A 21,061-nucleotide genomic window follows, 5' to 3' on the forward strand; every position below is an offset into this window, starting at 1 on the left:
AATTAAGTGACATCAAATATATTTACACAAAATACAATGAAGAGAGCAATTTTTAGGTATCATTAAGAAATGCAAAGGTTCTCTTGATCTTGCATTAACCTTTCTGAATAATTCACAAACCTGTAGCAAAATAGCCGAATGCCCTATTACCCACAGAGCAAAGTCTGCTATGTGGTATACGTTGGAGTGGAGAGTCCATAGATCACAGGAACACAAAAACATGCCACTAGAAATTCAGTGTTTTAGGTAAAATGGAGTCAAACGTAATCTCATGAATGTGCAAAAGATAAAATCAATCCCTGTTTGACCAATGTAAAGATACCAGAAAAAATGTTATTACGTAACAGAAAAGTACCTAAGCACCCTCTTGTCTATAACAGAGTGAGTGAAATCTATTCTGAATAATCTGAGACATGAACTAGCAACACACAGAAAGCTTAAACATGGGGTAAAGGTATTTAACCCCTCGTGTTCGTTTGGTGAGGCATAAATGGGGCACAAGGGGTGGTACAAAATGTAAAAAAGGTACAGTAAAATCATTGTTTTCCAATTGCATTTTATTGGTCATAAATCTTGTACAAGATTGGCAGAGAATCTTCCATATCATAAGATACTTGAAATCATTTACCAGTATATACACACTTATTTATAGAGAATTACCACATACTGTACTAATCTCGTTTTATTAAAAACTATTTCACACCTTTAGAAGGCATGACCAAAAAACTGAGGTTTGTTATTAGTCCCTTCATACTCAAAACAGAAAAAGGTCATTTAAAAATATAATTACTGTCTGTAAGAAGTACATACGGCTATCGCATTGTTTCTCCACCAAATTATCAAAGCCAATTTGGATATGTGAGGCAGAGACATCCCATTCATATAGATAACAAATGAAAATAAACAATTGCTTTGAGGATGATAGCACATGGAAGTCCATTCTTAACACTGTCTAGTAATTAATCTAATCTTACACTTCATATACACTATTCCTATAAATGTCCTATTAAAATAAAAACAATAAGGCTGTGCTGAAGGTAAATATATAGCAACAATTATTTCTGAGAGGGTATTTTCTACTGAAAGGGCAGCAAGTATAAACTGGCATACTCTAAAGCAGCAGTTCCCAGTCTTTGGTTTGCCCCCTCCTTGTTTGTCTGTGATAAAGAAAAACGTGATGTGGAATCAACTGTCATCACTCAAGACTGACATCCCATCTTTGAAGTTAGAGACAGGACCACCATCTCATTATGTTACAAGGTACATACCTTCAAGCAATGAATAGTTTTCAAAATTAAAGGTGTTTGCAGAGCACAGATTAGTTGTTACATTACATTTCCATATAACACAAGAGTAAAAACATTTAGTAGCACATGATGGTCTGCAAAAGGTTTGGAAATCAAAGAGGGTCTGAACTCTCAGAAAGGTTGAGAACTACTCCTCTAAAGAACCAAAGCGGTTTTGATTCGCATATGTATTTTTTAAAGGTTACCCTTTAACGACGTAATTTAAAACAAAAGGCTATATGAAGTGTTACCTATGTAGTTAAATGCTGTCAGCAGGCCTAGAACATAGCTAGGGAATTTAAGTTTGTCTGAATAATTTACTGGTACTGTCCTAGTTTGAAATAAAGTGCTGTAATGAAGTGAACTTTCTTGTAAAATGCATCTTTACAGCTCTTGTACTATATATACATATGTCAGAGGCTGGTATGGATATTTCTACAAGGCTATAGTCTCCGTTATCCAAATAGCAGCTAAACAGTTATGTTTAGTATTAAGCTTAAGGAATTCCAAAAAATCATGTGGGCCTACAGTTGGAAATGTTCAGATAGTCAAAATAGATTGCCCTTTTCATCTTCTTCAGTTGTAATAATTACTGATCCTTTTAAGGAGATTATTTTTGCAACATTTCATTTATATCAACATGAGATGGTACAGGTTTAATGATTGATTGTTAGGTGTATGATTATACACATTAATGTTGCAGAAATATATTTTTTCTTGACTTCATTGTATTTTCCTCAAGCTGCCCAGTTTTGTATGATAGAGACAAAACAGTACAAAACCAGCAATCCTAGCCAATAATGCCCATAGTGACAGTCTTAACACTTACCAAAACAAAAAACCCTTTCCCTTTATTTTGACAATACTTTTTTTTGCTTTACAATACTTTTGTACACAAACTCACATCACCAACATGCAGCAAGTAGCTTGCTAAGGGATTGGTAAAAACTGGCTTCAATACATTTTTAAAATGAAATCAGGGACACTAACTGTGACCAAGAACAAGTGCAGTGATGAGTTTTTTAGAAGTGACATTCATATAATTTTATTTGGTGAAGTGAGATTTTTGTTAAGCTTTTTTTGCCTCTGTAAGCAACAGTTTACATAGGGTAGGGGACACAAGACTCCTATTTACAACAATTAAATTTATGAGTTATAAATCCAACTGTAACAGAAAAATAAAAAAAAACTATAAAGCTGAGAAAGTTATACCAGTTTGGAGAATTGCTTATTACCGTTTGTGCACTTGTCTGACAAGAAGAAACAATTGTACGTGACAAAAAAGTAAAATTGCTATACTCAGTTTTCATTTCCTCCAAATATGTATTTCTATTTGAATGATTTTATAAACAAATGGAAAAATAAATAGTGGCTATAAAGACCACTGTCACAATCTTATAATTAAGAGGGTTATTAAGTTTTAGAATTATTGGGTTTTATAAAAGTTTTATACAAGAATATTAAGGGCACTTCACTTTGACTAATTTTTCGGATCATAATGATTTTCCCAAATTTCTGAAGTGCCACACATTATATTAGAAAATAATTTTGCAGAGTTAAAAATGGTACCTTGCTGGAATACTCATACTGTCAGTAGTACATCACTTCTTCATCTTTAGGTTATTTTGTGGTCACTAGAAGATTTCATTCTAGTAAGTCCAATGAAAATAAAAGTGTCAATTTCTGATGATCAGATGCAGAATTTTTAAATGCAACTAGGTACAGAACTTCATTTTCATTTCAAAATGTAACTGCAGCAAAACTCCTTTTGAATACAAGAATATATTTTTCATAGGGGAAAATAATGTATGTCTATGTTGCTGTAACCTGCAATGACCTAAGCAACCACATTCACGTTAATGTTCCTTTGGAATGATTTCTACACCAGAGGTACTGGCTCATGAGCAGTTTTACATACAGACATTCAATCCACATAATATTTATTTTTTTTCTTTTAATGTCTTGTACATTAAAGTGTAACAAAATAAATAAAAAATAGAAAATAGAAAATTAATTGGTCCATGAATTAAAAAAGGTGAAGAAAGCACTTTAAAGGCTGTGGGATACTGCACTTTCTTTAAAGGTGAAGTAAGAATATTTTGTGGCTTCCTCCCACATCCATACTGAGGAAAACGCAATATGAAATAAACGCTGAACCACATGAAAGATAAAGGCATGATATAACTACTAGCAAAAATGATGGTGAAGATCCTAAAACCTTTGTCAAGGAGTTTGCAGCTCAGCAGCAATCAGATCTTAATAAATCACATTATTAACACAATATTTTACATTATTCTATGGTAACATAAAATTATTACTTATACATCTCCAAAACAATCGCTATTTTGCACACATCCATATTGCAAAATTCATGGTGACATCATTTGTTACAAGATTTTTCGTTTTCAGCCTTTTAACTACAACAGTAATGCACACACGTGCATTACAGTCCTTATCCATGAACCACCAGCTATGTGATACAAATATTAGATGAGTCCATTTAAGAGTTTGCTATGCATATTTAAGAAGTAGAACAAATTCCAATTACAATTTAATGGAATTTAAACACAATATTTATGCACTTGTCCTGTGTATGTTAAATATTGCAGTTGCATTAGCAACTGGTTTTCAAGACGACATGGTCGGACATGTGAAAGATGGAACCATTTTCTTGAATGATTGTCTGAACCTGTATGAGCCTCAAGCCACCTGGTCATAAACAGTCTGCCCAGTGGCTTTCTTTCATGAAAAATTGAAAATATCTGCTTTTTCCTGATCACACAAAAACACAGAGATGCAGAACTATGAGACACGGTCACGAGCAATGCTCCTCCGTTTCAGAAGAGAGCTTTCGAGCCCTGGTTCTCAAACTCTGACCAGGCGTCATTCAGCTCCATGAAGATCATTTTGGCGTAGTCTTCATAGGACTGTCCAGTAGCCTGAAAGTGAGCACAAAACTGTTCGTCAGCATTGCACTGCTGCCTGAAATAATTTAATTCAAGCACAATTAATTGAACTACAATGCAGTTTGTAACCATTAATTACCTTTATTTGTAAAATACAAAAGGGCATCAGAAATGCATTTTTATCATGACAATTTGGTGTATGTGGAAGTAAAGAGTTTCTGTGTTTATTATCTCTAAACTGGCTTACACACCACTAAATTCAATAAAACATTTGTATCCCTTTCCATTTACTCCTAGGCTAGAACCTTATGAAGCCTCAAAGCAGCACTTTACTGTAGGGTGACTTCATTGTGTTAACTTTTAACTAACAACCAAGCAATCGATGCTCAGCAAACTGTGACGGAAATATAGTTTTGTTGAGTTTTACACTTTATTTTTAACATAAAATGTTACATAAAGGACTGCAGATATAAAGACTACTGAAATAGATCTATCTCTGTCCGCCAAACTATGACTTCTCATTCTGTAATGGCCTACACAGGATGCGCAACGGAGCCCTACTACATTTATGTATTCCTTGTCCACTCTGTCCTAAAAGCCCTTTTGACTTGGCAATTTTCATCAAGATTTGTAGTCTCTCACATGGAGGATTGCAGTTCTCTTGTCAGGTGCCTCAGTTCACGCTGATGAAACTTTAAAAGTTTTCAATGCTATTTTTGTTTTCACAGAAAAGGGTTAAACTGTATCGAGATAGTTTGTTTTTAATAAATGTCACTTTAAAAAGTTGAGGCCAGTTCTTTGCCCACTATACCCAAGACTAAATCTCACACTTTTGGTGACCATGCCTTTTCTGTCACTGCTTCGCTGTTAGGAATGCAATTCTTCGGATCCAATGAGAGAGACATTCTTTGACTCTCCCGAAATCTAAACTCAAAATTCACCTCACCAGGGCCTACATTCTATTTATATAAACCTGCATGCTCTTGTTTATTTTTTTCTTTTACTTTTTATTGCATTTTTCTTTATCACTACGTACAGCACCTTTGGGTCTTGGAAAACCGCTTTTGAAATTATTGCTATTGTTGTTATTAATAACCATCATCTTATTACATTTAAAACTGCAATAATGAGATCTTTTTTTTTTACTAAACGTCACTTAACAAAACCTTGGTCTGACCCCCCTAACAGATGCATATTTAAAAAAAAACGCCAAGAAACTTTGGCTAATTTTGTACAGATAAAGTTGCTGCTGGAATAAATGTACACCCGATCTATTTACCTTGTCAGGATGCACCACGAGCACCGCCTTTCTGTAATACTTCTTGACTTGATCTGGGGTCACTAGATCTGCCATGCCAACTCGCCTCCACCTGGACTCCCCCTCCCACAGGACAGTGTGCAGCGTGGACAGCAGCGCTCGGATGTTCCTTTCCTTCCCCTCGATCCACTCCAGGATCTGCAAGGCCGGAGCCCAACACTGTCACTGCCAGATCACCGGCAGCACATATAACAGGTTCTTCCTAACATAAAACCCCTAGAGCGGTTTCCTCCTTTTAGACCAAATTCCGAGGAAGTCAATCTTAAAATCGTGACTTCTCTACAGATAAAGAGAGCTGTTAATTTTTCAAGTACTGCAACTGAGTTAAAGATGCGAATAAGATAGATAAGACATTGGAGGTATGGTACACCTCACTACACACAGTGCTTTTGTGTCAGATGACTGTATTTGAAAAAACGGAGCCAATATGAACTTAAAACACAAATTAGGGGACTCAAAAAAAACATCACTCTGTTTCTGATTTGATGAGGAACTTATCAGAATATGTTGAAATCTGCAGGGTAATGCACACGCAGTATATTAGGAAGGCTATATGTACCACTGCATATAGACATTTCCATTTAAGATGGGCAATGCAACAACTCAAAAGCTTCTCAAAGTCTGCCTCAGTGGGTGCAGGGTCCAAGGCTTCCACACAAACCTGACACAACCGCACAGCACAGCACAAGCTGTTCAAGCCAATTCAACAGTTTTTCAGATTTTTAAGAAGCTGAAACATTTTCATGGGAAAGGAACACTGATGATGCCAAATGTTTCAGCTTTCATAAGCTGAAGACTTCGGAGAGTATATCAGAAAAGAATGTTGTAAAAATCAAAAAGCAAAATGTCTTATAAAAGACACTGCTTTGAAATGAGATAGAATTCAAGAATTGAATTACCTGCTAAGGGAAATATACATGTACCTATCAATTATTATAAGTATAATTGTTATTATCAGAGGACGTAATATTACCAGCATGACTAGCTCTATTTCTAAACCCAGTGAAGGTTTCAATTCATCTCACGCCCTCTGAACAAAAAACTAGCCAATGATGACGACCTTTAGTTTCTGAGGGTCCATGTCTTTTGCCATTTCTTGTTTCCTCATCTCGGCGATGGTCTTCGGTCCTTTCTTCTCCATTTTGGTGGCAAAACCCTGCTTGGACAAGAGGTCCTCAAAGTCATCCTCCCTCACCTTTGGCTTGGGACCTGTGAAAACAGAAAAAAAAAACAATAAACCTGACAGCTTTTGTCATGGAAATGCTGATAAATTAATTTCCAGAGTTTGGGCCTGCTTTGGGTTACGTCGTTACTACCCTGATGCATGATGTTATTAACAAAACCAATTGAACACAGTTCAGAAAGATAACTTAGACACTCCTGTTCAAAACATCAAACCAATCAAGAAACAGATATTAATGACAAAAGGCATCTTTTGGTAAAAATGGTAGATTTTCAAAGCACTACTCTGTTTCACATAGTCCCAGTCCTTTAAAATCCAGAAAATTAATTGTCCCATTTTTAAAAAAGTGCTCAAATAAGAAGCGTGTCCACCTTCTTCCAAAGCCCAATACAAACCTTCAGCTAAAAGCAACCAAATAAATTGTTGCTTTATCCTAGATTTTTTTTAGATGTGATTTTTTTTTATTACCTTTCATGATATTATTTCTATCCTAGAGTGCTTCTAGCAAAATTAGTCATGAATCATCATGCTATATGTACTTAAGGACATCTGTAAGTTTTACAGACCCTGTTTGGAACCACTCTTACTGATGAAGAGAGATAATAAAAGCCAAGTCATCTCTTTTGTCTGCTCTTTTTTGTCTCTGTCACTGACTGCATCTAAATTTAAAGTGAGGAAATCTCTAGAGTTCCAGCTGTAGTAAAACCCACATTACTACATTTTATGTAAAACACTGTTCTGTCTTTGTGTATCTGAAACCACTGTAAGCTCCTCACCAAATCCGGGCCCTCTAATTCCCCTTTCCTCTCGGCCACCAATTACACTGAAGTTGAGGTTGTAGTTGGGCTTGGGCTGGGCAGCGGGCTTGGGGGGCTGCGACTTGGGGGGCTGCTGTGTCCAGGGCTTGCCTGCTGTCGCAGGGTGGCCTGCCTGCCACTGATTCGCAGCTTTGGGCGGCTGGTTCACCTTTTGGTTGAAACCGGTGGCTGTAAACCCACTGCTTGCAGATCCTAGAAACGGGACAGAAGACAGTCCTTAAAATTCAGGATGTCAACTGGTGGTATGCCATTTTCACTGTGTGGTGTGCCATTCCAAAGGAGAAACGGATTAGTAGAACACACTGACGTTCAGAAAACCTTTTTTCTTTACAACTAGCTGTCCACTCTGTCCCGAGATGCACATTAACCTAACCTGGCACACAATGACCTGACAGTTGGAGAAGCCATGTGTTAACCTATTGGTAGCCTTTTCCCAGGATCCTCACTGTACCAGTCATTATTTAACACAGCTGATGTAAGGTTGTAACAGGTTGAAACAAGCTTTTTATGACAAGACTGGGAGAGGAAACAGCAGCAACATACAATAAATGGTTCTGTATTACAAATTTTTTCATGTCTATTGCCTGCTTAGAGAATGCAAACTCCCGTTTGTAGTTTCTGTATACATAAATCTGAAAAGTATCTTTTAGATTTTAGCATCCCTAGCAATTGCAGACACAGCACTTACAGATACGGAAGATATTTGCTGCATATTAACACTCAGTAGCCTAATTATGCATTATTTACTAGGAATATTTAAATCAATCAGTATATCCACATATAGAGGTCTGGAGTTTGGTATCCAGTATATAGGCAGCTAACTTTTCACGCTCATGAATGTAGCATGGAAGGAAATGAGCTTTGCAGTTTGGTGCACTACCATTATTCTTAATCTTAAGCAAAAGCAACATATCCATATATTTCAGTAATAAGCATTTGGTTTATATGAGAGCTCCGAATATTATCTGATATTTTATGAGATTTATGGAGTATTATGGAGTCTTTCTGGATTTGGATGTTTTTGCGCAAGTCTCAAAACCACTACCATTACCTGGAAGTGTGGCGCCAAGATTACCCAGGTCTGCAAAGGGATCAAAGCTCTGAGACTTGGGCTGAACGAAGGAGGAGCCAGAAGAGACACCGGATGTAGGAGCTATAAGTGAGATAAATCAAACTAACAAATTAGATTAAGCCAGAAAAGTGATATTCAGTGGCTACATTCCTAATTTAATCTCCACTTTGGAATACCCCAATTCTATTCGCTAACCCATTTAGTTTTATATTTATTTGTACTGTAGTTACAAGGGTTTATGTACCACTGTTCAAAGAAGCAAGACATCACTGTAAACAAAAGAGTTAACTTTCCAAATTTCTTGTGCACTATTTTACTGTTATACATCAATATTATATTTGGTAAGGTTGCTGAAACTCAGCCATCCCCCTTTCCATAACATTATCATAGATGATAACAGCTTTCACGATAACTTTTGATATTGTGAATCACTAAAACATACCAAATTCCCTGCATCCCCCCCTTAAGACCCACTGGGAAGCTAGCAGGAGGTGTTTAGATCACTGTAATCTATCCACACCTGTGAATGCAGGTTTGCTGCTTGAGGAAGGAATCCTACTGCTGCTACTGGAATTAGAGGCCCAAGCTTCCCAGCCTCCCAGCAGGTCAGGCTGGCTGGCAGACGACGCCATTTTTGAGGAATCAGACGACAAATTGTCTTCAGAAAAAACAGAGTTCGGTTAAAAAAATGCACAAAAAGGGCTTTCATTAAAAATATCATTGTACTGGTGGCATAAGACAATTTGGAGAAATTGCCTACAAAGAGGAAAGCTGATAAACTGTGTCACAAAACTGAAAAGCCATTAAACCTATGAAACTCTATCTCATCCTTATATAAACCAAATTAAAATTGATTAGTTCCATCCTAATTCCATTCACTACAGTGAATCACACAAACCACAACAATCTTAAGTCAGCTTTGCCTTATAAAGCTTATGGGAATGTTCTTTCAGTGATCGAACTGGTGGGTATTTTAATGTTAGATGGTGGCCTACTGAGGTTGAAGAAGCCTGAGCTGGAGGAGGGGGGCGGGCCTGGGTGGTTGCCCAGGAAACTGCTGGAAGTTCCCTCAGCATTCAGGAAGTCTCCGAAGAGGTCGGGGCCTGGCTGCTGTACTGTGGAAGAGGACGTCCCTGAGGAGCTGATCCGAAATGGATCGAAGGGGTCGGTGGCTGTGGTGACAGTAAACAGCCAGGGTGTGTTAAACAATTTAAAAATGCCTGTGAGAAACAGAGCTGGAACCACATAAATAATATCGAAGTCTAAAGACAATGATGAAACAGTTCCAAATGACAGGTCACTAATTTCCCAAAATGCCAAGAATGAATACGTCCTAACGACTTCCATGTCCAAATGTCTTCTAATTTACAATAACATTAAAAATTTCGGCTAATTTTGGGTTTATCTAAAAAAAAAAAGAAAATGCCAATGACAGAAAAGGCTCTTTGGTTCAGTAAAACACCAATTCCATTTTTTTGGTACAAAAACACAATAGTGTTACTGTACTGCACATCTATTTCTTTTTTATGAAATGACCTCAATCAGATCATAACACTGACATTTGTTTTACACAACCTTTTTTTTGGTTGTGCATTCCATAAACAAAATGGCAAGAGAGCGATAATTTCCTATATGCCCTCACAGTGAACAAACAATCATGGAACTCCAATATTAATGTCCGTTTTACTCACGTTTTACAAACTTTGGGAAAACAGTGAATTGTAAACGACTGCATAAGTTACTCATTTTTTTTGTCTGATGCTTTTTCCAAAAATGGCAAAAATTTCATTTATATTTGTCCATAAATCTGGCAAACTTACTGGCACAATTCTGGTGAAGCACCATGCTAAAAAGTAAAACCACAGTGCCCTACCAAAGGTATTAACCCACAACACCACTCAAACTTTCAAACTCATGCCTGTAGTACAATTAATCACTTTTACAGATGTCCCTCTCTTAGGATAATTTTTATTATCCTAATTAGCCCCTCCCCTCCCTAAGGATACATTATTGACAGAAACTTCCTTTGCCTTTCTGTCACAATAATTTGAATTCATTAACACATCACCATTAACAGCCAGCTCCATCGTCGCACGTGGAAACACTGAAGTTGCAACTGACTAATTCTCTGTCACTTTTAGAAACTGTGAGTATAACATGGCATAACCATCATGTTATGGTGGCTTTATGACTGAGATAAAAAGGCTGTCACTGTATTTTAATGGGGGTGATATGGATAGTCCATTTGTTTTTGGGAACAACCCCTAAAGTGTTTTTCTGAACACAAGATCCAACTTTAAAAAGCCTCCTTATTTAAATACAGTCATTTCCAAGATAAGGGAATTTCAGCAGTAGGGATGTGTCACTTCTGACAACCCGGTCAAGGAGGTAAGGGCAATGCCATTCTCCCATGTGAAAGCTACAAAGCTCCTTGAGGGAGAAAATTTCAGCACCAGCCCGTGGAATTAATTTTGGAACAATTTAATTTGAGAGAAACACTTGTCAACAGACAATGAGGAACAGCTTGTAGCACTTGGTTGCTAATGGAGACATATGGAAATGGTTTAGAAGATAAAATGCTCTCCCTTACTTTGAGGGGCCTGTGGCGCTGTGGTAGCTGGCAGTGGACCCTGTGTGTTACTAGTGGGAGCGCTGAAGAACAAATCCCCGTCCTTGTCTACTCCAATCAGATCCTCAGTGCTTCCTTGTGCACTGGGCGCTAAGGGGATGTTGGTGGGGGCAAAAAGGTCATTGAGGAGGTCGGCATTGCTGGAGGAGTTCTTCATACCCCCACTCGGGGGGGCTGGAGCAGTGGGTGCTTCCAGCTGGGGGTCTGTGTTGAGCCCCAGCAGATCCACGCTGTCCTCTGATAGGGTATCCTGGGAAGGCTTGTGGAAATCCACCTCAAAGAGGGCCTGGCTGTTCTCTCTCGAGGGGACCTCCCCTTCCTCCCCCCTGGGATCCCCAATGTGTCCAGAGAAAGGGGGGTACTCATCCTCCGAGGGCTCGCTAATGTCATCTAGATCTTCCACCCTGTCAGGGACGGCTTGTCCATCAGGCACATCCTGTCGTCCTCTCCCATCTGAAACAGGAAGGAGTGTTCTTGTAACTTCCCTTATACACCTGATTTGTGGCTTTGGCTGTGACATGGCTAACTGTACTTACAAACAAAGCCAGCGGCTAAGTCCATTTTTCAGTGTCCTGATTTTGTTCCACTCTCTCTCAAACAATCGAGAGAATGCAGCATAATTATTCTTAATCACTTTTTTTCACAAGTTCTCTACGATTAATGTTGAACAGATTATGTATAGTAAAACTATTATTTAATTATTTACCAGGGACTGGGGTTAACAAACCTGTTGCTCTTCTACGTTTCACTGAAATCAAAGTCAACTTGTTACTAAAAGCTAGCCATTTAATTTGCAAACTCCACCTGTCCGCCAAGGCAATACAAGTACTGGAATTGCTCAGCCAGCAGTCAGCCCCGTGTGTTTACTGAACCTTGGAGAGGCGACTCAGCCCAGTACAAAAGCAACTCTCACTCACCATCCCATTCGAGTGTCTGGAAGAAGTTATTGGCGTTAGTGTCGGTGCTCTGCGGCGACTCTGGTTCAGTATTGGAGCCATCCTGGGGTTGGTCTGACCTGGCTGCTTCTGCATCATAAAAGGCTGTGGATCCAGGTTGCCTGGGGAGCTCAGGTTTGCCTGGTAGAGAGCAGACATGAACAGGACACATTCTCAAAGCACTTTGTACCTGAAGTCAGCAGCAACTGAAGTCAGCAGTTGTTTACTTGCTGGCCATGAATAAATCATACTGTTCAGTGTACTGTGAAAAGGTCCTTCACTAATTATGAAAAGAGAGAAGAGGTCAAGGAAGGAAGGGCAATACTTTCTGCACAGTAAGTTCATTGTAGAAGCAGCATAACCTTAACACAAATCTACAGAGACAATAGACCATGTTTATTTAGGGCTTCAGTACAAAACTAATTAGCAAATTATTTGAATTTACAAAAAATTGGAATTGTTAGATCTTATGCCCCCATGGTAAAAAAACAAATTAAAAATTATTATTAATTATTATTCATTTAACAATTCTCTTTTTTTACATTGTATTATAAACAACAGTAAATTCAATTTAATGAAAATACCTTTCAGAAATATTGTCCTGATTATAAAAATGACAATCAGCCTTTTGAATTATTGTGTTATTGTATCCTAGTTCATCCAACCAGGCAGGTTCTGTTTCAGGGGAATTCTTCTTCCCTAACTCTGAACACCTACGGTTCTTACATGTACTCATTTACTGTACAGGACTTAAATATTACCTTGATTCTTAACACAACAGTATAATGATTAGCACTAGGATAAGATACAGACCGACAGCCACTGATGTACTTTGAAAGAAACTGCTGACATACTGCGTCATTAAAATAAATACAGTAGCAGAGTCTCAAGCTCTATAACACAAAATGCAGGATGAAGAAACATTTCAAAACGTTCTTCAAAGAATGTGATGCCAGTGATTTTTCTTGCATCCTGTGCTTTTCAGTGTCAAAAATGCAAATGCTCAGCTGGGAAAAGCAAAACGTAGGCTGCTTGTAAAAACATACATTTTCAATGGAATGTGTATTTATTCACTTGATAACTCATCAACCTGTAAATCGGATATATGATTTTTGAAGGTGTTTTGTTCTTGCATGTCACCAAAACAATTCATTGTTTGTATTAAACATATTGGTCCACATACTGCTTTTTGTTGAAAAGTAAATCAATCCTGTACATGTTAATTTCACAACGTTTTAACCTCATCAGAATTATATCCTAGTCATAGTGGTATATTAATGTATTTAATATTTAATATTTAAATTAAGTTAATAAAGACAGCTGTCAATCTTTAGCACAAGAACCTAATTCACCTATTTATTCACTACCCAATAGCATATAATCTATCAATAAATATGATATTAATTCAAGGTTGATTTTAAAATCTTCACCAGGATCAATCTGTCAGCTCCACATGAGATGTTTTGATTTGATTTAATTTCCTGGCACTTTCCTGCCTACCTATATAATTAATTCTCTCATCAGCACTTGGGTATTTGGTTCAAATGCTTCAGTTGTTGCTATGGTAACTCACCAAATTTGGTCAGGATCTCCTGCTGCTCTTCCCTGCTAGAGAAAAGGATCTTGGGATTGAGGCCCTTGGTAGCAAAGTTCTCCCAGGGTGGAGTCTTGCTGCATGGTCGATCCCTGGGTTCCACCTCCACTTCCAGGTTGACCTGGAAAAGGTCTGGGTACTTCTCTTGGATATCACAGGCATCCAGGTCATATCTGAAGGGTAGGACAGAGAAGACAGGAATGTATCACTTTCAATGGCATCAGATTCCAAAAAATAAGCTTGTGTGGGAATCACTCACTGTAAGAGATCATTGACAGTAATTTTGGGATTGAAATTAGAAATCAGTTTAGATGATTGCCAAATGGTTAAAGCTAATTAACGTTCTCAGCCCCATGAAGCATAGCAAATGCTTGTTTTGTTTTTTTAAAACACTATAACCACAGTTTCCTTGTAAGATAAATAAAGCACAACACATGCCCTTGTAATAATTAGGCCTTGCTCTGAAAGATTTAAACTAAAGGTTCCCTGGTAAGTTTATAAGATTGTATGACATTTAGAGAAAGGGAAAATTAAGTAAAAGGGAAACACCTACTTTGCAAATTTGACAGTGGTCGCATTTCTGGGCACAAACCCTGTGTGAAACTGAATCTGGAACATCTTCATTGAAGCCATCTAATGAACAAATAAAGAAAAAGGCAGGTCAATGACATCCATTTTTTATTGCAAAAATATATGAATGAAAATTACTTTTCCATTTCTCAACTGAACAGTAAAATAGTTTATGTGCTTCTATTTTCTCTGCATTTTGTTAGGGTGACAAACAAAGGCCAAGAAGCAACAAAGAATTTCACAAACGCGTTTTTTGTGTTCTCCTTACCTTAGCCTGCAGTCTGCCTCCCAAAGTGGATCTGGCATGATAGATAACAATGAGGACATCTCCTTGGACAGTGATGTCGAGAGGTATTTCTGCCTTTCCATCCTCTGTTCTAAAGTCCCTACACAGGGAAAAGTGACATTTAAGATGTCTGTTCATTCACATTCTGACAGAGTATGATGCAAGTTCCTATCATCAAAGAATATGCATCTCAATGCCCTGGATGAGAAACACATAAACGAACTTGACAGTAATTTTAGCCTAATAATTGCTACACTCAGGTAGAAAAAAAAAGAACAAGGAGCACAGAAATTATTACTGCCGATTATTATTTTCAGCACAACTCTGATCATTGAAAGCACTCATTCAGGTTAAAAACAGCTATACCATCACGCATGGACAGAAGGTAACTTCACTGATACGACTAAAAATATATTTGGAGCAGTGCTTCCACATGAGTAGGCACTGTTTATCAATCTCATACCTTGTATTTGCCTCTTATTAAATTCTGCACATGTCCAATTTATTTGCAGCATTAAAATCTTGGTAGAGCTGCAATCTAAATAAACAGTTTACAAGTAAGGAGCTGCGATCACTATGAAAAACTACGCAAAACCAGGATTTAAAACTGTGCTGAAAACGTAACATTTTTCCTTAAATTTCCAGCTCTTACTTCATTCTGTCATATTCCTGGGAGGTAGTGACTACCCGGTCGTCCCCCACGTAGACCTCACAGAAGGGCCGGCAGCCGTTGCGCTGCTTGTTGAAGAGGGGTACAGGGGTCATGACGATCGACTTGATGAGGATAGGCTTGCTGTGAGGAATAATTGGCTCCTCCGCCATCATGTCACACATATACTCGATGTATCTGCAGAGTGTGGAAAGCAGACGGGACATCAATGGATCCGAGAGGTATTTTCTTTTAGCAGTCATGTCAGAAACAGCAAAAACACTTCAAAACGCCAACAGTGACAGCTCTGTGAAACAACACATTTTAATACCGTGGTTTTCTTCCTGAAATATAGGTCAAGTAAATAAAGATATCAGCAAAGCAAGCATAATCACTTATGATGTTATGAATTTTGTAATTTAGCGTCAAGAGACTTTATTACCATTACTTTAAGTGGGAAAGAATGGGAAAATAATGCTCAGGGGTTTGCTAAGAGGAAAATTCCTTAGAGAAAATGGATAACAAATACAACCTTTAATGACTTGTTAGTCCACTCCTCATCAAGATCAACTTGCCATTATGAATTTGCTTGTACCCAAAGGAAGGCAAGACTGTCGAGATACTCAGTGTACACAAATCTTTTTTCTTTATATTAAGGACTGCCCAGTAGTTTCTGCATTCCATTTGTTTAGCAACAGGCCGACTTAACTTTGCTTTAATGATGTTTAAATGTTTTTCACATCCCAGGGATGGCGTCCAAACAGAATTGGCAGGTAGACACATATATTTCTCTCAAATCAGACATTTTGAGACTACATATATAATAAAGCACATTTAACATAAAATGTCTTGCATCTGAGGGAGTGGTTTAAGCTGGTCTGAAAACAAGAAGGGGGTTCCTCCCAATTTCTCTTAACAGATATCACTCTGTGTAGGAACAGTCCTGTTCTCATCTTGTCCTGGAGCATAATGGTCCTGGTAATCAAATATGACTCAACTATAATAATCAACTGGAGCTACAAAGAAGGCACAACAGCACCTTTACTTCCTGAGACAGTTGAAAAAATGTTGTCCATCTTCAGCTGTCCTTACCACACTTTACCAGTACGCTAATGAAAGTGTGCTCATGTGTGGTTTTGCAGTGTGGTTTAGTAGCTGGCCGTTGTCTGACTAGAAGGCGTAACAGGGGGTGATCAGGTCAGCCCAATCCATCATTGGAATACAGCTCCCCTCTACTGTGAACATTTTTACAATTCGCCATCTCAGGAAGGCTGGAAGTATTGCTAAGGAGAACAGTCATTCGGGTTTCTCACTTTTCTCCCCCCTTCCCTCTGGTAAGCCTTATAGGAGCATAAAGGCACAGAAGTTCAGATTCAGAAACAGTTTCTTCCCACAAGCTGTCAGGTTACTGAACTCTACCCCTACCACTGACTCACACCGATGTTTTTTTCTCACACTGCTTCTGCGACTTTTTTAAAGTAATATGTTATTTAACTTATTGTTGTTGCTGCTATTGTTTTGTGTTTGTGTTTTTGGTGATTCCTTGAATGTCCTTGTATAGGAGCGCACATGCAAATAAGCATTTAATCGCACTTGTGCATATGACAAATAAACTGAACTGAAAACTGACTCTATAGCATGAGCCTTTTAGTCAGCAGATAGACTTCCTAGTGAAGAAATGCTGGTTTACCTTTTGTGGGAGGGCCAGATTCCAGGGGGGCAGCGCTTCATGCTGAACATGTAAACTGCAGCCTCTGCCGTGGTGAATAGACGGCAGAAGCAGAGGAAAGAGCAAACGACAACTGCGGAAGCAGCCCTGCCATCCTGAAAATACCAAATACATAAAGAACAATCACCCTTGGGCACACCGATCACATTCCTCCACAATAAATGCAATGCGAACACCCCACCGCTGACACCAAAATCTTTCAAGACAATTCAGATGTGATGCTGATGGTCCCGCACACAACAATTATCCATGAGGAAATTGCAGGTGCATGAAAAAAAAGGTTTCACATTGTGCTTTGAAAGACACCCTCAATAATGATGGAAAGAGCACTGAGATCTGAACAAAATGTGCAGCTTTTTGATGGACGTTAAAGGAATGGCAGCAACTTGGTTGAGTGGGATTAATGGGCTTACTCTTCTCATTGGACTTGAATTTCCAGACCACTGCTCTTGTAGAGTCACTGATGACGAGCTATTGGAGGAGCAGTTCTTTAGGTGAGACATTGAACCAAAGTCTATGTGGTCATTAGAGATATGATGGAACTGATCAGAAGTATAGGGATGTCAACACATGATCGGGCTATGTTCTATTTTGGGCTTGCACAAACTCCCCAAGTTTACAATTTAATTTGACGGGGGAAGAAATTTCGTATTATTCACTAAACACTTTATCTTGTAGCGGGGCACTTAATGGCTGCCAGATATTACCCAAAAGGGTGCTGCTCTTCAGTGGTGGATGAAGTACTTAAACATTTAGGGTTCCTTCCTACATGTCAAGATTTTTGGGATCCTTTGGGATGAAAATCACTCTATAAAGGCAAGGAATTATCATAATCAAAAACTGTGAATGACCAATTTCAACCAATTTTGGTTCCCTTTACTAGCAACAGGTGAAAATAACTTGTTATAACACAAATGTATTGACCGCAGTTTTGAGGTAAACACGTTTATTTGTTGTGGAGTGCCTCATTAATCCTGCTAAAATGTGGCTGGTGATAAATATAAAATATCTGAACAAACTTTTGATGGATTACACAAAGTTGAAAAAATATTACCAAGCAAAATATAAATCTTATCACCACAACAATGATTAAAAATTCCAAGACTGATCAAAATCTGATGTTGATAGCCCATCAATAATGTAAACAGAGTCAGACTTACCAGACAGTGAACAATACAGATATTCCTTTGGTCCTGTTTGAGCCAGAGGTGCATATTCTTGCAGATACTGTATAGGTTTTTTAAGTTGGGAGCTCGTCTTGTTTGCCAGCCACATTCTGAAACCTAAAAGACAGGAAAAAAAGAGACCTCTTCATAATCGCAGAGTCTAATTGAGTGTACTTATTACAGTAATATTCTCTATTTTTCTGGTACGATGGTACAGGTGGCTATCACATGACCTGATGACAGCCACAATAACAACCCCAGCTGTCACTTTGCATTCAGTCAAGCTAGATGTTTACAAGTTAGGATTGTAACAACTGGTATTGTGCTTTCTTCTTGAAGAAACAACTTCGACAAAACTGTTGCCTTATACCAGACTGATTCATGCTTTTATGAGCAAAAACATTATGCTTACAGAAAAAGTGGACTGAAAAAAAAACAGATGAATGATTGGTCTTCAGGTGTTTTGTTCTGGCTTTACTACAAAGTCTTAAATCAACATTTTATATTTCTACAGCAACAAGCAGGTGACTATAGTTTGCAGTGAAAAGTGCATTTCATAGCCATGATATTTCTAAATAAACACTATCTGAAAACCACTGCTACCCTAATCCCACTAGCCAAAGATAATGCTAGTGCATTAGTACTCTATTATTTGAGAAAGAACCCTATAATTTTACCTCTGCAATCAATATACACTTAAATAAGTGTAAATTATAGATTTGCAAGCAATTCTAGATTACAGTGTATATGCCATTGCTAGAATGACTTGATAGAGAAACAAAAATTAAAATGTTAAATGTATGGGATCTTTAATGGCCTGCTACTGTATGTAGACATGTTTTGAGACACCTTGTGTTCTAATGGTGACAGCTTGTACACGAGCGTACCTGACCACCATACTGGGGTATTCATTTAAAAGTTCTAGTACTGAGGGAAGAGCACCACCTACTGGTCCACCAACAGAATTTGCAGCAGGTAACTAGAGTTCCCAGGTGGTCTTCCGTCCCACTCATGATGGAACCCAGCCTAGATTAACTTCCATCATCAGATGACAACAGGCTACAAGGTGGTACTGAGCCTTTTTACATTATAGATTCTGGGCAGGATACAAAGCATGAATAAATGCCTTCCTTCCTGCATCCTGTTGCAGCTTACCCTGTTGTGAAACCTGGAGGGCCGGTAGGATCGCTTGGACAGGTTGTATACAGCGTAGTGGCCTGCGTGTCTAGAGTCCAGGAAAAGCCTCACATCCTCAATGTTGTTTTTAATGGCAGACTCCACTCCTTCAGCTGGGAAGGACATCACTAAAGAGAAAACCATGACAACAAGGTCAAAATAAAGTGTGAAAAGAATACTCTTTCAAAACTACTCCACTCCAGTCTTCATTAAAGCTGTAAAAACAAAGTATCTATGGGCATCTACAACATTTGGAAAACAACAGAATTTAGGAATAAAAAAGGTAAAAATTGCCTGACAAAACACAGCTGTTTTCAAGTGGGATTCAATCCAACAGAACACTCCTAATTTTACCTTCCACATATAGTATGATAAAAAGGAAAAGACATTTTAAAAACTCCATACAGATTTTCATATAATCATGTTTTGTGAATGTGGGCAAACAACCCACTAGTAAAAGTTTGCTAATGAATATAGACCAGATAAATGATTGCATGTCCTACCTGCAATTCTTGAAGTGATGTAGGAAATATCCAAATCTCCCTTTGCATAGCTGGAACATAGAAGAAAAATAATCAGTTGTAATGGACACTGTAGAAAATAATGTTTTTAAAACATTATTAGTTTGTGCTCTCAACGAGGACCAAAATATGATTTAGTCCAAATTGAAATTTAAATCCACTTTGTAATTACTGATTAAAAAGCTCCATGATTTTCCTTGCTGAAACCAAAACACATAAACTCATTAAATCAAGCTTTTAATACAGATTGGAGCATGCTTTTAAAACCGTTTGGAAATGATAGTGTCAAATTACACTAAAAGGCAGTGTCTAACTATGTTTAAAACCAATTTAGACCTGGGATTAACCAACTGCAGATTAAAGTTAACCAAGTGTAAATCAAGGATTAAGATTGTCTTTAAAAAATCACTTTGATATTTCAGAATATGACATAACAAAAAGACTAGCTTTAGGAAGTGGAAATTTGAACTGCATCAACAAAGAAGAAAGAAGATATAATATTTAAGGTATAATTTGGCAGAAGAACTAAAAAGCTAACATTACATGTGAAGTAGCATTGACACAAACAGCTGGCTTGGACAAAATGACCGAAAAACAACAAGAAAGAAAATTCTGTCACTGAAGGAGACACAGAGAGGTTTTTAAACTTATTTTAATTTAATTTTTTCACCAGTAATATATCCAAGTGAGCCATGCTTTAAAGCAAGCTCTCTTGGTCTGCCTGTATGCAGCCACTGCTTCTGAACAGCTGGTCTAGAAGAATCCATCATCTTTTCTTTTCAATAACAGCAAATGCACAACAGGATGACTTCACTAAAACTATGCAAATATGAATTCTTCGAGAGGTTCAAAGAGGCCCAGACACAGAACTGCACGTATTACAACTAAGAAATATCACGGTCATAAAAACAATGAAATTTGTACTTTAAAATATCAACTGCCGATGGAAACAAAAATAATAGTTTTTAACTAATAAGCGCTTTCCAAACCAAATGACATTTCTATTTATTTTCTTACCCCCGTTCCCCACATGAATGCTTGAGCAAGAAAAATGTTTTTACTTTTGTCAGAGTCGGTGGCTCGTTAGAGAAGGATGTCTATTTTACAGATCCCCAACACAGCAAAACAAAAGACCGGTCTATTCAAAGGCTAATGAAACCTTAATCTGTCATGGAAGCCTTAAAAGGATAGAAAGTGACACTTTCCATTTGCCTAAACCAATA

General features: G+C 37.9%; 1 protein-coding gene across 2 annotated transcripts in view; it reads right to left on the minus strand.

Moving 5' to 3' along the window:
• Nucleotides 1-539: 539 nt before the first annotated feature.
• Nucleotides 540-21,061, minus strand: part of gak (cyclin G associated kinase) — a 50,009-nt gene continuing 29,487 nt past the window's right edge. For both annotated transcript variants that reach the window (XM_069187049.1, XM_069187051.1), the window contains 17 exons: nucleotides 19,821-19,870; nucleotides 19,297-19,445; nucleotides 18,136-18,258; nucleotides 16,937-17,070; nucleotides 15,250-15,444; nucleotides 14,580-14,697; nucleotides 14,295-14,374; nucleotides 13,721-13,914; nucleotides 12,130-12,288; nucleotides 11,174-11,665; nucleotides 9,579-9,755; nucleotides 9,104-9,241; nucleotides 8,563-8,664; nucleotides 7,470-7,703; nucleotides 6,571-6,719; nucleotides 5,472-5,648; nucleotides 540-4,225 (listed from right to left, as the gene is read on the minus strand). In XM_069187049.1, coding sequence (XP_069043150.1) covers nucleotides 4,124-4,225; nucleotides 5,472-5,648; nucleotides 6,571-6,719; nucleotides 7,470-7,703; nucleotides 8,563-8,664; nucleotides 9,104-9,241; nucleotides 9,579-9,755; nucleotides 11,174-11,665; nucleotides 12,130-12,288; nucleotides 13,721-13,914; nucleotides 14,295-14,374; nucleotides 14,580-14,697; nucleotides 15,250-15,444; nucleotides 16,937-17,070; nucleotides 18,136-18,258; nucleotides 19,297-19,445; nucleotides 19,821-19,870 — 2,773 coding nt within the window. In that variant the 3' untranslated portion in view covers nucleotides 540-4,123. The remainder of the gene's footprint in view (nucleotides 4,226-5,471; nucleotides 5,649-6,570; nucleotides 6,720-7,469; nucleotides 7,704-8,562; nucleotides 8,665-9,103; nucleotides 9,242-9,578; nucleotides 9,756-11,173; nucleotides 11,666-12,129; nucleotides 12,289-13,720; nucleotides 13,915-14,294; nucleotides 14,375-14,579; nucleotides 14,698-15,249; nucleotides 15,445-16,936; nucleotides 17,071-18,135; nucleotides 18,259-19,296; nucleotides 19,446-19,820; nucleotides 19,871-21,061) is intronic.

The sequence above is a fragment of the Lepisosteus oculatus genome, chromosome 3 (assembly GCF_040954835.1).
Source record: "Lepisosteus oculatus isolate fLepOcu1 chromosome 3, fLepOcu1.hap2, whole genome shotgun sequence".
Taxonomy (NCBI): Eukaryota; Metazoa; Chordata; class Actinopteri; order Semionotiformes; family Lepisosteidae; genus Lepisosteus; species Lepisosteus oculatus.